This window comes from Gorilla gorilla, chromosome 17 (assembly GCF_029281585.2).
Source record: "Gorilla gorilla gorilla isolate KB3781 chromosome 17, NHGRI_mGorGor1-v2.1_pri, whole genome shotgun sequence".
Lineage (NCBI taxonomy): Eukaryota > Metazoa > Chordata > Mammalia > Primates > Hominidae > Gorilla > Gorilla gorilla.
In genome coordinates, this window is record NC_073241.2 from 53,171,846 (window position 1) to 53,187,308 (window position 15,463).

General features: G+C 44.7%; 1 protein-coding gene across 2 annotated transcripts in view; it reads left to right on the forward strand.

The window, feature by feature from the left end:
• LAMA3 (laminin subunit alpha 3) overlaps positions 1-14,630 on the forward strand; it is a 261,658-nt gene extending 247,028 nt beyond the window's left edge. For both annotated transcript variants that reach the window (XM_031003750.3, XM_004059245.5), the window contains 7 exons: positions 3,456-3,639; positions 5,806-5,946; positions 9,425-9,584; positions 9,689-9,819; positions 11,343-11,436; positions 12,650-12,769; positions 14,138-14,630. In XM_031003750.3, the coding sequence (XP_030859610.2) occupies positions 3,456-3,639; positions 5,806-5,946; positions 9,425-9,584; positions 9,689-9,819; positions 11,343-11,436; positions 12,650-12,769; positions 14,138-14,283 (976 nt within the window). In that variant the 3' untranslated portion in view covers positions 14,284-14,630. The remainder of the gene's footprint in view (positions 1-3,455; positions 3,640-5,805; positions 5,947-9,424; positions 9,585-9,688; positions 9,820-11,342; positions 11,437-12,649; positions 12,770-14,137) is intronic.
• Positions 14,631-15,463: the final 833 nt, after the last annotated feature.

Consider the following 15,463-nt stretch of genomic DNA (forward strand, 5'->3'; position numbering starts at 1 on the left):
AGGTCACCTCTGAGAAGAGCTCAGTGTTGGCTATAAATGGCCCGGCTCTAATACCCCCGAGTGTCACTGAAGACCTAGGGCATGGCAGCCCCACTGTGCTCCCTACATCAGCTTCTCTTGGAGCACGACTTCATGGCTGCCACATGCCATTTAACTTCTCTAAGCCTAAGCTGTCCCTCTATGCCTGTCTTGCGTGTTAGCAAATTGCTACCTCTCTCTGGACCTCAATTTTCCTGTTAGTTAAATGGGCTCGATGATGCTTTTCTTGCAGGGAGGAGAGGTCATAGCTTATAAGGAGGCTGGCCCTTGAAGTCCACTCAGTAAGCTGTGAGCATGCATCACAGGCAGAGAGAGGTAAAGGTCAGAGAGAGATTGACTGCCAAGCTCTGAAGGAGAAAGCCTGTGTGGACAGCTCCACGTCTCCGGCTGCCCCATGGAAAGTCTTGGGGTCCCTCATTTTCCAAAACTGTGCTAGTAGAAGCTAAGGCAGAAGGAGAGGAGATTGTCCCTCCAGTTGTCCCCTCCCCTGGCTACTCCTTGGTGGGGAGGCCCCACTCCCCACCCCTGCTCTGTTGGTCAAGCTGACCTTAATGACAATGACCTCCCTCTTTCTTTTCTTTTTTTTTTGAGACGGAGTATCACTCTGTCACCCAGGCTGGAGTACAGTGGCGCGACTTGGCTCACTGCAACTTCCACCTCCTGGGTTCACACCATTCTCCTGCCTCAGCCTCCTGAGTAGCTGGGACTATAGGCGCCCGCCACCACGCCCGGCTAATTTTTTTGTGTTTTTATTAGAGGTGGGGTTTCACTATGTTGGTCAGGCTGGTCTCGAACTCCTGACCTCGTGATCCGCCCACCTCGGCCTCCCAAAGTGCTGGGATTACAGGCGTGAGCCACTGTGCCCGGCCAACCTCTCTCTTTCAAGAAACTGCCTGGATGCCCCTTTCCCCAGCCTCCCGCCTCTGGCTTCCCCCTTGTGGCCTCTCCATCAGCTTGGCCCTCCCCTCCCTGGCAGCTTCTCTCTCAACACATTCAGTGCAGTGAGTTACCAACTTCTGACGATTCAACCCCTGTGCCTTCCCGTCCAACATTAAACCGTACATCATTAATGAAAAAGTAACATTTTAAAAGGTAAAATTTTTTAAAAAGTCAAACAGTAAATATAATTTTCAACTTATATTTTAGCCCCAAATGTTGTAGCAATCAGTTATTTTCAGAAAGTTGTAAGAGTTGGAGGATTCTGTTGTTCTCATTCTGATTTACATTCTAGCAGTGTTCTGACGCTCCTTTAAACTGGTGCCATTGCTTTACCCCTTTGGTGAATGTATAAAAATGCTCTTTAGCTCTCTGCCCTACCCTCCCATCCTCCAGCAATGAAGAGTCATAGCTACAGTATCATGTACTGGGATCTGAATCCACTGCTGCCTTTTTTTTGGGTGTTAGTCAGTTAGTCTTTTATGAAAGAAAGTTGCTTTAGGAAACAGTTCTGGAAAGCAAATGTCAAATCTGATCACCAGGCCCACATATGGAAAGTACATTCTATTCTGCAGCACGTTCTAATATCCTCCTTAACTTGGCTACCCCTCATTCTCCAAACCTCCGCACTAACACACAGACACACCAAGAGAAATATTGAGCAGTGTTACCATCTGGTTGGCTTAATTTAACAAATACAGATTTCTCTTTCGTTTTGAAGAACATTGCCCTCAAGGAAACTTGCTAATCTGAAGAATAAATGTGCATCTTAGCCTCACAGAATTAAAAAGCAAAGAGAATTAACAGTATAATTTGTTTCTTCCACTTCTGGTTTCTGCCTCCAAATTTCCCATTTACCATTTAATTCAATTCAGTAACTATTTATTGAGTGCCTACTGCGTAATAGGCACTGGGGATGCCGCTGTGAGTGGGATGAACCCATGCCTCCTATCTGGTGTCTGCTTAGACGTTAGCCACAGGAATGGCTGAAGACAGCCTGTTGACATCTGCATCTCCCACAACCCTTTCACACACACCTTTATGCATCCCTCTCAGGGCACCCCTGCACCATAAACCACTCAAGGAATGAAACATCCATCGTTGCATTCCTACTGTCCAGCACTGCACCTTATGCGTCCTCCACACTCATTAAATACTTGTTTGATGGGTGGTTGGATGGATGAGTGTGAGTTTTCATAAAAAGTAAAGCTTGCTTAGCTGGATGTGCATAGAACATGTAACCATCATGCAAATGAATACTAACTTGCACTCTGCTTTTTTTTTTTTTTTAGACAGAGCCGCTGTGTCACCCAGGCTGGAGTGCAGTGGCACGATCTTGGCTCACTACAACCTCCACCTCCTGGGTTCAAGCGATTCTCCTGCCTCAGCCTCCCAAGTTAGTTGGGATTACAGGCACCACCACCACACCCAGCTAATTTTTGTATTTTTAGTAGAGACAGGGTTTCCCCATGTTGGCCAGGCTGGTCTTGAACTCCTGACCTCAGGTGATCCACCCACCTTGGCCTCCCAAAGTGCTAGGATTTTCCCATAGTGCTGAGATTACAGGCGTGAGCCACCTTGCTTGGCACACTCTGCTTTTACTGTATGATATTTGCCTCATTCTTCTTCCTTCACAGGGAGGGTATTAGGGTCTGAGAAATGTAAAGATGGGTGGGAGAAGGTGGGCCTGTGCTTCCGTGTCTTTGTGTTAAATCTGTCTAACAGAAAGGAAAGGCTTCTTTGATGCTTAAATCACATCCTTGTTATTCAAGTTGTCCCCTACTTCTCCTATGACTTCCCTCTCCATGAATACATACAAAACAGAATGCATATTCATTCAGTTTGAAAAGTACAGGCTTCTCAGTGAAATAAGCCAGTCACAAAAGGATAAGTCCCGTACAATTCCACTTACATGAGGTATCTCAAGTAGTCGTGTTCATCGAGAGAGAAAGTAGAGTGGTGGTTGGTTGTCAGGGGCTGTGGGAAGCGAGACTAGGGAGCTCTTGTTTCATGGGTACAAGTTTCAGTTTTGCAAGATGAAAAGAGTTCTCGAGATTGATTGTACAACAATCTGAATGTACTTAACAGTACTGAGCTATACACTTAAAAATGGTTAAGATGGCACATTTTAGGTTAGCGTATTTTGCCCTAACTTTTTAAAACATGGACTTTTTATAAAAGATTCAGACATGTTTCTTCTTGCCATGTGCTGGGACTTACACCACTAGCTAAGTTTGCCGCAAAAGTTCCATGTTATTCCCCAATGTAGTAAGGAAATTATACAACAAAGCCATTAACAGCTGGAATAGAATAGCTTTTTAAAGTTCCCAGAGAAACGGGTTATTTAATCAGTACCTACCTTAGCTTATCCATTTGAAAAATGGGGGTTGGGTGTTTGCTCCCCACCCTCTGTCTCAGCTCTGAGATTCGAAGGAATGCTGAACACCTCTATTTCCCTTCATCGCCGATGTTCCCAACAGGTCACAGTTTGCTGTGGACATGCAGACAACATCCTCCAGAGGACTGGTGTTTCACACGGGCACTAAGAACTCCTTTATGGCTCTTTATCTTTCAAAAGGACGTCTGGTCTTTGCACTGGGGACAGATGGGAAAAAATTGAGGATCAAAAGCAAGGAGAAATGCAATGATGGGAAATGGCACACGGTAAGAGCTGGGGCTGTGTCAGTATCTCCAGTTGGTGTGGAATTCACTGTTGGAGTCGCTGAAAATAGGAGTCCCAGCATCCTTCCCAGACACGAGGGCGTGGAGTGGGAGAGCTTGTGTGCTTGCAGGCGCTGCGTTCCCAGCATCTCAGTACTGGAGGCCGCGGCACACACATTGCATGGCTGTCATCCTAGACAGTAAAGTCAAGATGGGCTTTACTGATGCTTCTTCCATCCCCTCCAGCCCTCCTCCAGGCTGCCTCATGCCCCTTGCCTACTCTCACTCCTGCATCCTGGACCATTTCTTCCCCTTATGGCCGATTTCCAGGCCTCCAGGCCCCTCTCTGGACCTGGAATGACCCTAGCATCTCGGCTCTTGCTTAAAGCCATTCCAGATTTCAGGAAATACCATTTAAGGCAATAAGGGACCTATTTATTTCTCTACTGAGACAACTGGACTTCAGAAAACGTAAGTGACTTGACAAGTTGCATTCCCTTAGTCATTCAGCTGCCTTCCTGGAACACATAAGCAAACAATCCTCAATGTAATGTCAGAGATTGGTAAGTGCTTTGAGAAAACACTAGAGCAAGGTAAGAAAATGACAGAGCAGGGAGACTATTTTAAATAAGGCAGTAGAGAAAGCCCTGGTACAGCAGGTGGTAGTCACATGAAGTTATGGGGAGGGGGTTCCAGGAAGAGGGAAGAGCAAATAACAAGGACCTGGAGGTGGGAATTAGCTGAATGAACAAAACACAAAGCAATAAGAAATGGAATTAGAGAAGAAGACAGATCCCAGATCATTTAAGCTTTGAAGGCCAAGCTCCGACTTTGGACTTTATTTGAAAGTGTCTGTAAAGCTTTTAAAGAGTCTTAAAACTCTTGGCCAGGCGCGGTGGCTCATGCCTGTAATCCCAGCACTTTGGGAGGCCAAGGCAGGCTGATCACAAGGTCAGGAGTTCGAGACCAGCCCGACCAACATGGTGAAACCCCATCTCTACTAAAAATACAAACATTAGCTGGGCGTGGTGGCATGCACCTGTAATCCCAGCTACTCAGGAGGCTGAGGCAGGAGAATCGCTTGAACTCGGGAGGTGGAGGTTGCAGTGAGCCGAGATCACACCACTGCACTCCAGCCTGGGCAGCAGAGCAAGACTCTGTCAAAAAAAAAAAAAAACAAAAACTCTTACATGTACAGATTCATATATTGTTTAATTCTTTAGCTGAAGAGACTGCCAGGGGGCAAGAGTAGCAGCAGGGGGCCCACATGGCTGCTATTGCCTTTGCTTGCAGAGGCTGTGGGGAGGTCGGGAGAAGTGACCGCCAGGATGCATGCTGAAGGTAGAACCACGCGGCCTTGCTGATGGATCACATATAGAGGGTGAGAGGAAGAGAGGGTCCAGATCACGTCCTGTGATTTGGGGCCAGCAATTGAGTCATTAGTGGGCATTTACTGAGATGAAGCTGGAGAAGAGGCAGATGTGGCCAGGAGGAGAGCAGTTCAGAGCTGGGGGAGAATGAGGATTTCTGTCGTGAACATCTCAGGGTTGAGTGGCCTGTCAGACCTTCAAGCCCAGGTGTTAGCAGGCAGTAGAGGCCAAAGGTCACAGCTTGGCATATAAATGGAAGTGTCCGTAGTGAATAGTCTCACCACACCTATGAGATGGCAGAATCCACACCAGACCCCGGGAATCAGAAATTTTAGCAAAGAGTTTAAACACTCCTCTTGTTTGAAGAGAAGTGCCCTCGTTCTACCTGCTCCAAGAGGCCAGCCCAGGGTGCCACAACTCCAACACACCCCCGTCCCAGCACTGTATAAACTGTCCCTGCCCCTTTGTTACATGGAGGGGGTTGCCTGTGGCTGTGCCTTGAACTGTTTCTCTTTTGTGTAAGTTTCCAGATGAATTCTATAATATCTTTTGATTAGTTCACTTCTAAGCAACCTTTTTTTTTCAGTTCCCCTTTTGAGCTCAGTTTGCTCAGTATTTCACATAATCTCACAAAACGATGGTGACAGTGATAACCGGAGGAAAAAATCTCTCATCTTTTGAAGCTATTTGAAGGAGCATGAAAACATTTTTTTTTTAATTTGGCCACTAATATTTAATAAAATACAACACCAATTGTCAAAGGTAAAAATACAACTCACGTATCTTTCTTACTCTGAAGGTGGTGTTTGGCCATGATGGAGAAAAGGGGCGCTTGGTTGTGGATGGACTGAGGGCCCGGGAGGGAAGTTTGCCTGGAAACTCCACCATCAGCATCAGAGCGCCAGTTTACCTGGGATCACCTCCATCAGGGAAACCAAAGGTAAATAGTTACGTTCAGAGCCATGGACAGAAACAATTCACCTTATATTACAGGCATAATTGTATGAGATATTCAAAATACTCACCATATGAGAATCTCAAAATACTTTAAATGATTTTTAAGGATCTAATTAATGTTCACAACCACATAGATTAAGTGCCCATTTCTTAACCCAAAGCCTTCATTTTTAAGGTGCAGGTTGAGACGCAGACCCTGAAAGGGTGAAGATAGAGCTTCTCTACCACTTCCTAAACCTGACTCTATTGGCTTCTCCTCCAGGGAATGCAAAAACGTAGGTTTTAGGTTATAGACAGAGATTTTTTGGTTAACATAATGTGTTTCAAATTACAGTAATTTGTGCCATTTTCACCATCTTTGCCATAAGGTAAAACATTGGCTTAACTGTTTTCTCTCCATCAAACTATTTATTTTAAATGTGCTTCTATGGGATCTTTTTATCTCTCCCATAAATGGAAACCCAATATTCTTTACCATAAATAATAGATAACCCTGAGAAATAAACATTTGAAAACCAAACACTGTTAATGTCAAACTAAGTAGTGTGACCTATGTGTTCTTTGCTTGGAGAAAAAGGTGCTTAACACGTAATCAAGAGGGTGTTTAAGACATACTAGCACAAAGCCAAAAGCTGTTCCTTGTCCTCATCCAAACGCTAGAAAGAGAATTGAAAAAGGAATAACTTAATAATGGAATATGTGTTTTAATGTTATTTGATGTCTGAAATAACAAAATTATCTCAAAAACCCATCTTGGGAATGCCAGACGAAGGGAAAGTTGGGACTCCCTCTGTCCCCAGAGAGGAGGGGTGCTTTTCTAGGTTTGTCAAGTTCAAGGCTCTGATGGGGCACTCTGATGGGGCCACAGCCCCAGGGCTGAGCTCTGTGAGTGCCCTCTCCCTTCCTCTCTCCTACGCCCTGCCACAGCGTTAATTGCACCAGGGTTACTTGAGGCAGCCTTGGGCACCTGTCTTTCTTGTCTCAGATTTGCCTTTCCCCCCACCCCACAAAGTTAAGTAAGATGAGCCTATCAACAGCTCAGGTCTAGGGACTGTCCTCCGCCTTAATGCAATTTTTGCCCTTTTCCTCCAGACCCAGTGGCACATTTTGGTGTGATGTTTGCTTGCAGTGGGAAAAAAAGAGCCCCGGGCTCAAATCTGGGCCTAGAAATGGGCATAATGAAAGCAGGTCTCTCCACCAGCTTGGATGCTAGCTGCTTAGGCTGCCCTAGCCTTGACCAGGGCTCAGTCTGGCCCTCTTGGGTTTTGCACTGGGGTTTGGGCCAGAGCTCCAGTGTTATACAATAAAGTGTATTTATTGTACCCCAGCAGGCAACAGAGTATTACTTTGCTTTGCTATATGCAGTAACTTATATATATTTCATAAAAATACATACCATATTATCCATTATTTATAATACACATTATATATATAATATACACCACACATTAATTGCTAAGGAGGATTCTCATTGTTAATGTTTGCTTTTCTCAACCTCTGTTCCTATTTTCTTTTTTTTTTTTTTTTTGAGACGGAGTCTTGCCCTGTCACCCAGGCTGGAGTGCAGTGGCACGATCTCAGCTCACTGCAAGCTCTGCCTCCTGGGTTCACACCATTCTCCTTCCTCAGCCTCCTAAGTAGCTGGGACTACAGGCGCCCACCACCACGCCCGGCTAATTTTTTGTATTTTTTAGTAGAGACGGGGTTTCACCGTGTTAGCCAGGATGGTCTCGATCTCCTGACCTTGTGATCTGCCCTCCTCGGCCTCCCAAAGTGCTGGGATTACAGGCATGAGCCACCGTGCCCGGCCCCTATTTTCAACTCAGAGAAATCACAGGATGGGGCAGGATTTGGGTATTCTTTGGCTTTGGATAAATTCTCTTCAAACCACCTTAATCACACCCAGCATCTAACATCTGGGCCAAATAGTAGCACCCCATTTACAATACTCTTTACAGACCAAGTTTCTTTTTGCAGCCTTCTTTCAACCTGAGGGTATAAACCATCTCATGGGCCCTCCCACATATCCTTTTCAGGAGCAGGCCACATCCGATCAGTGTCTGCCTCTGAACACCGGCACTGCAGTCAGCCCTTAGGGATCAATGCTGGGTTCTGGCCCATCCTGGGGAGTCCTAGCTTTAGGACACAGCTTTTTCATTGTGTAGCATGACAAATCTTAAGAAACTAAAAGTTTCATGGGGAACCCAATCAGTAGTTTACTGTCGATGCTGGCACCATGTGCATTTATCGCATCAACACTTTCTCTTTCTTTTTTTTTTTTTGAGTTGGAGTCTTGCTCTGTCACCCAGGCTGGAGTGCAGTAGTACGATCTCAGCTCACTGCAACCTCCGCCTCCTGAGTTCAAACGATTCTCCTGCCTCAGTCTCCTGTGTAGCTGGGACTACAGGCACCTGCCACCACACCTGGCTAATTTTTGTATTTTTAGTAGAGACGGGGTTTCACCATGTTGGCCAGGCTGGCCTCAAACTCCTGACCTCAGGTGATCCAGCAGCCTCAGCCTCCCAAAGTGCTGGGATTACAGGTGTGAGCCACTGTGCCTGGCCACCATTTTCTTTTAAAGTTACCATATCTTTATTACCATGTCTGACTTGTAGGATTCCAGAGTCCTAAAGGCATTCATTCTAGAAGGGAGTCTAAGAGTTTTATTCGGTGAATCTCAAACTTTCTTGAGAATTTTATGAAATTTACAGTCCTCCCCAGGAAAATGCACACGCAGAACACACCTGGTGTATAATATAGGAGAGCACAAAACCCCACAAGCCTGTTCCTGGGCCCCGGGAGAGGAGTCCCCTGTTCCAGCCGGCTCTAGGCAGGCATGGGGCTCCACGCAAGCCCACTGTCAATGCACACTGTGTCTTATTTTAACTCTGCAGCATTCGTGACTTGGTGGTGGTGCACTGAGCCCAACAATGTAGGAAGATTTTTTTGCATTTTATTATTTTGGGAACATTTTGGCCTGTTTATTTTTGTCAGCTGCCCTGCAGTAAGCTATCACACTGCCTCATGGAACTCTAAGAAGTGGTTTGTATCTGCAAAGAGACGGTGAAATCTGTGAACTGTAAGGTGGAAATTTCCCTTGTTGCTGCTCCATCTGTGAGGACCAGGGTCAGGTCAACCTTCCCTGTTCTTATTCTAGCACAAGCTAGCAACGTGCACTACCCCGCCCTCCTGCACACACACCACTTTGTTTGGTGGCACCTGCAATCTTCGACCACCCACCCAACATCTGGTATACAGGTTTTCCTTGGCACTGTGGGCAGAGAGCCAAATAGAACAGCTATTAGAACCTGAGTTTGAAGAACCTGACTTGGAAGCAGGAAGAATGAATCCCTACCTACCTTCCCTCTTTTGCTGACAAGCTGCAGTGCCCTTCGCCTTGGCTACCCATGCCTTTCTTGGAGGTGTAGGTAATGAGCTTTTTCTTTTCTGCTTGGTTGCAGAGCCTCCCCACAAACAGCTTTGTGGGATGCCTGAAGAACTTTCAGCTGGATTCAAAACCCTTGTATACCCCTTCTTCAAGCTTCGGGGTGTCTTCCTGCTTGGGTGGTCCTTTGGAGAAAGGCGTTTATTTCTCCGAAGAAGGAGGTCATGTCGTCTTGGGTAAGGAGCAGTTCTATAGAATTTAAGTCTTTGCATCTTAAGAACTGTATCCTGTTTTCTTTCATGGTGATGCTTTAACTTTTGCTTTGTTTCTCTTTTGAAAGCTCACTCTGTATTGTTGGGGCCAGAATTTAAGCTTGTTTTCAGCATCCGCCCAAGAAGTCTCACTGGGATCCTAATACACATCGGAAGTCAGCCCGGGAAGCACTTATGTGTTTACCTGGAGGCAGGAAAGGTGTGTAGCAGTCTGATGCCATGGGGAGGGTCTGTGGAAACCAGCTTCAATGTCTGGAGGCCACAGCGGGTCAGGTTTGTAGTAGAGAATGGGATCCAATCTTGTATTTAAGAGCCTTGACTTCAGTGCTAACTTACCGTTTTCCTTTAGCAAGTAATTTTATCATCATGTTTTCTGTTCTTAATTTTTAAAACTGGGAAAACTCAAACAAGTCGGGCTGAATTGCAGGTCCAGCACTTGGTTATATGGTCCTAAGGATGTTACTCAAGCTCTTTCAGACTTATCTGTAAAATGTAGATAATAACTCTTATATCTTAAGGCTTTTGTCAAGATTATAGAAATCGCCATATACTCAATTCTTACAGATTCTTTCTTCATCTCTGCAGCCTCATTTTTCCATCACTCACAGGCCTGAGTCAACATCTTATTTTCCACCACCCAGTTATATCTCTTTCCTTCTCAAAGATGTCTCTTTAAAACCAGATTCTTCTAGGAAGACCCTTAGTTGAGGCCTCGAGTGAAAGATTGATATAATGTGCCATTTTCTTTCATCTCCATCCTTCCACAGTTAACTAAATGTGAGGGGAAAAGAATCCCAGAAGAAAATAAAATGCCCAAAATTCCTAGAATACTTTCTATTGTAGTCTTTAATTAAGTCTGAGTAGGTCTCTGGTAGCCCAGAGAAGCAAGTAACTATCCACTTCAAGGTGGTTGAGACAATTCTGGTTTTTCAGAGGAGGAGCTGGAGAGAGTCTCTACTGAGAGTCTCTGGGAGGGAATTATTCTCAGGAAAACAAATCAAGACCCGATGACCTTCATAATAGCAGTGACATTGTTTAGCTCAAAAATTGCCTGTGAATAGGCTGTCCCATCTAGCTACATGCAAATTAAATGTAAATTATTTATAAACACACTTATTTTAGTCCTCTCATTTCATTCCCCTTGATTCAACTCTTGGAAGATCCTGGAGGAGACCCTGATTTAGAAAGCAGGAATGTGGGATTCTGCACAAAACAGACTGCATGCCTGGCTCCCGATGCGTGCCCAGTGCAAACTCAATCATTTTGCTTGTTTAAAGTCTTGCCATGCATGGAACTATTACAGTTGGCTGGCCCTTGCAGCAGGCTGTAGGCCTCCACCAGTAGCTTTGCCTTCCACATCTCACATATCCTTCCATACAGAGCCACTGTCACGCATTAATTGCTAAGGAGGATTCCAATCAGTAACCTTTGAGTTGAGCTGATGGGGGCGGGGTTTGGATTAGAAGGGAACAACTCATTGCCATTGGCAACGACTTCAGGCCAGAGTCCACCCTGGTTTATAGTTGCCTGGAAGGGATGCAGCAGAGAGATCTCTGGAAGCGTTGGACCCCATGTGGTCACATGCTTCAAAAGCAGAGGAGGGCCAATATCTAATGTGCCCTTAAGCTGTCAGTTGGCCCGGTTTGGGGAGGGAAGATGGCAGGGGAAGGTCGGCTCCACCTGCCTTCCTGAAGGAAATAGGAAAATGCATGTGTGTTCCAGGTCACGGCCTCTATGGACAGTGGGGCAGGTGGGACCTCAACGTCGGTCACACCAAAGCAGTCTCTGTGTGATGGACAGTGGCACTCGGTGGCAGGTATGTTGTCCAGTAGCTGATTGTTCATGCACTATAACAGGCCCCCTTTCCATTTTGTCTTGAACATCCCAAAGGCAGCCTCAGCCCCTCCATCCATAGTGCCTGACCAGGGCCAGCCCCCGAGGCTAATGTGTCCATTCACAACCCCAGCCATGCTTCTGTCACTCATGGTTGCCACCTCCAATTCTCCAGAACTTATCAAATGTTTTATTGTTGCTGTTGTTGTTGTTTGTTTGTTTTTGGAGCCCAGCACACTAATAAGCTAGGCTAGTTTTCAAGATAGTATAACATTGTGATTTAGATTTTGGCTCTGAAGTTAGAACAGAGGTCAAATCTTAGTTCCATCCCTTTCCCTGTGTGACCTTGGACAAGTTGCTTAATTGTTCTTTACCTTTGGTTTCCTCTTCTGTAAAATGGAAATAAAAATAGGGTATGGCTCTTAAGGTTGTGGAAATTAAATGGGACAATGTGTGAAAAGTTATTAGCTCAGTGTCTGATATGTAGTCAGTGTTCAGTAAGTATCTGTTTTTTGCTAAGGCTCATTGTTGTGTTATTTTTTTTCAACAACCATTTAATATTAATGCAAACTATTTAGACAACCCGATGAGTAGAGAGCAAGCATTTCCTCTCAAAAAGAATCTGTTATTTTATTAATGATTTGTGGATATTAGAGATCTATGAACCCATATTGGCTAAAATACCTTTTGTAAAAAAGTGGTCTTTTCTTGGCTAATTTAAAAGATAACTACATTGCAATTAGCTGAGATCGTTAACATGAGAGGAATTTTGTGTCGAGAGTCAAAAGAGCTGTCTTTGGCATCAGTTTTCAGAAGTCAGTGTCTTCATAGAAAGTAGCTGAGATCACATGAAATCAGCATGGCCTCTGGACACAGGAGACCAGAGCTTAAATCCCAACTCTTGGTAACCAAGCCATCTTGTCAGGCTCCTCAGTGAGACACATTCTCTTATCTGGGAAATGGGGAATGATCATTTCTTCTTCACAGATTCATTTTAAGGGTAAAATTCATTCATGTACGTGGAAGCACTACCTGGTGTTTAGAGGAAGTTAATTGAATTTATATCTAAGCTGACCAAATTTCTGCAAACAGCACTCCCACAGGTCTAGTATGAAGGAGTTAAAACAAAGTCAATAGTGTAGACATTAAGCAGGGCTCACCTCCGATGATAGACCTAACCAGCCTCCTTTCCCCAGTCACCATAAAACAACACATCCTGCACCTGGAACTGGACACAGACAGTAGCTACACAGCTGGACAGATCCCCTTCCCACCTGCCAGCACTCAAGAGCCACTACACCTTGGAGGTGCTCCAGGTAACTCTTGTCCTGACTTCTATAATGTGTTGCCCTGTGTCAGCTCTGAACATTCACTTCTTAATTAGTGGCAGGGCAGCTCTTGGCTGGACAGTGGAGATGGTGAGGCCCTTTTCACTGGCATGTGGGGAAAGGCAGTTGCTAGAAAGGAGCACTTGTCAGGGCAGCCCAGGCCCCATTACTGCTGTTTCCCCTTGCCCCAAGCCTGTAATTTTTTTTTTTTTTTTTTTGAGATGGAGTCTCACTCTGTTGCCCAGGCTGGAGTGCAGTGATGTGATCTCAGCTCACCACAACCTCCGCCTCCCAAGTTCAAGCTATTCTCCTGCCTCAGCCTCCCAAGTAGCTGGGACTACAGGCACGTGCCACCACGCCTGGCTAATTTTTGTATTTTTAGTAGAGGCAGGGTTTTGCTATGTTGGCCAGGCTGGTCACAAACTCCTGACCTCAGGTGATCCACCCGCCTCGGCCTTTCAAAGTGCTGGGATTACAGGTGTGAGCCACTGCACCTGGCCCCAAGCCTACAATTTATAATCCTTTCTTAAGAGGTTGCATTAACCTAGAAGCCTGATACCAGCAAAGAGTCAGGAAAAGGGTCTGAAAAACTGGTCTCTGTCCTCTTCAGGTATTTAGTTTTACTAGTGAGTTATTAAGCTTTTGGGGACCGGACTGGGAGAATCAGGTAGGCTGAAATGGAGTCAAGTTCAAGACTGGAATGTTGTCTGGGAAGAGCCTTTTCATTCTTCATTGTTTTCTGTCCCTACAAATACACTGTAATCCAGTTGTTAATTGTATAGGTCTTTCATTACCCATAAAAAGTACCAGTTTAGAGCTATTGATTTGGGCAGTGGATTCTCCTCTGAAGAACTTGAACAGTAGCCTTGTTGCTGATTTATCACTGCAGGTGGAGTGTCAGACGCCTGCCTGAAGTGGAGAGGGCTGAGTGGGCTGAGATGTGAAGTCACTTTAGCTTTCTCCACTAAGACTATCTTTTGCCTGGCATGGTGGCTCACACCTGTAATCCCAGAGCTTTGGGAGGCTGAGGCGGGAGGATCACTTGAGGCCAGGAGTTCAAGACCAGCCTGGGCAACATAGTGAGACCCCATCTCTACAAAAACATTAAAAATTAGCCCAGGGTGGTGGCCCACACCTCTAGTCCTGGCTACTTGGCAGACTGACGTGGGAGGATTGTGTGAGCCCAGGAATCCCAGGTTTACAGAGAGCTGTGATCACACTACTGTACTTCAGCCTGGGTAACAGAGCAGGACCCTGTCTAAAAAAAAAAAAAAAAATACTATCTTTTAAAATCCAGGGAACAGTCCCTGGACAGTAGGAATTATTTACTGAATGCCTCTCCACTTTCTCTTTCAGCCAATTTGACGACACTGAGGATCCCTGTGTGGAAATCATTCTTTGGCTGTCTGAGGAATATTCATGTCAATCACATCCCTGTCCCTGTCACTGAAGCCTTGGAAGTCCAGGGGCCTGTCAGTCTGAATGGCTGTCCTGACCACTAACCCAAGCCTATTTCACAGCAAGGAAATTCACCTTCAAAAGCACTGATTACCCAATGCACCTCCCTCCCCAGCTCGAGATCATTCTTCACTCAGGACACAAACCAGACAGGTTTAATAGTGAATCTAATTTTGAATTCTGACCATGGATACCCATCACTTTGGCATTCAGTGCTACATGTGTATTTTATATAAAAATCCCATTTCTTGAAGATAAAAATATTGTTATTCAAATTGTTATGCACAGAATGTTTTTGGTAATATAAATTTCCACTAAAAAATTAAATGTCTTTTAAGGAACATTCTTTTCCACTTGTTAAAAAAATTAAATATATTTTAAAGCACTTTAAGAATATGAAACTTTCATATATGTTAAAGGGTTATAATTTATGGGATTAAAAAATGCAGTGTAGTCCTTAAATTATGATGTTTTATTAGCATAAAACAAGTGGCTTGATGGTCATTGTTAATTGGATTAATTCTTCAGCACCAGTTCAATGTGTTACCTACAACATAGTCTTCTACAGATAATCACTGAGCATATACTGATGAGGGTTTTGTGTGTGTTCAGTATTGCAACTACAGCAAGGGATAAGAAATAAATTCCTGCCCTTAAGGAATATGCAATCCAATTGGGGAGACATATAATATTCATAAAATAGTAACTTACAAACAAACTGAACTAATGAACCCATTAATTAATGAAGCCCATTAGTTTCCCAATCCTAGCCTTCCCCAGCCTGCTACCAACCAAGTCTAGATTATGATGATCAATTCCTTGAGGGCACAAACTACCTGGTAGGGAAGCTGAGATGGATGTAACGCACCGTCACTGAAGCTTCATATGGCAAGCTAACCAAAGTCAGTGGGATGGAGGACTCACTTCTAGTTTTATCTACAAAATAATGAATGATGTACTGAACCAATATTATTACCCAGCACCACTTTCCCTAACAGAGAAGGCTACACAAGCATTTCCATATCCTCTACATAGTGTTTGTTCATCAGAAGAAAAATAACAAATAATTCTAAAAAATTGGATATAGTAATCCTATGTGGTACCCTTATAGCTACACACCCTGCACCTTTGAAACTGAGTCACATCCCCTTCAACCCAATGTTCTCTTCTGACTTCCACACTGCCGTCTTGTGGACATGCTTTCTAACCACATCTATACAGAAA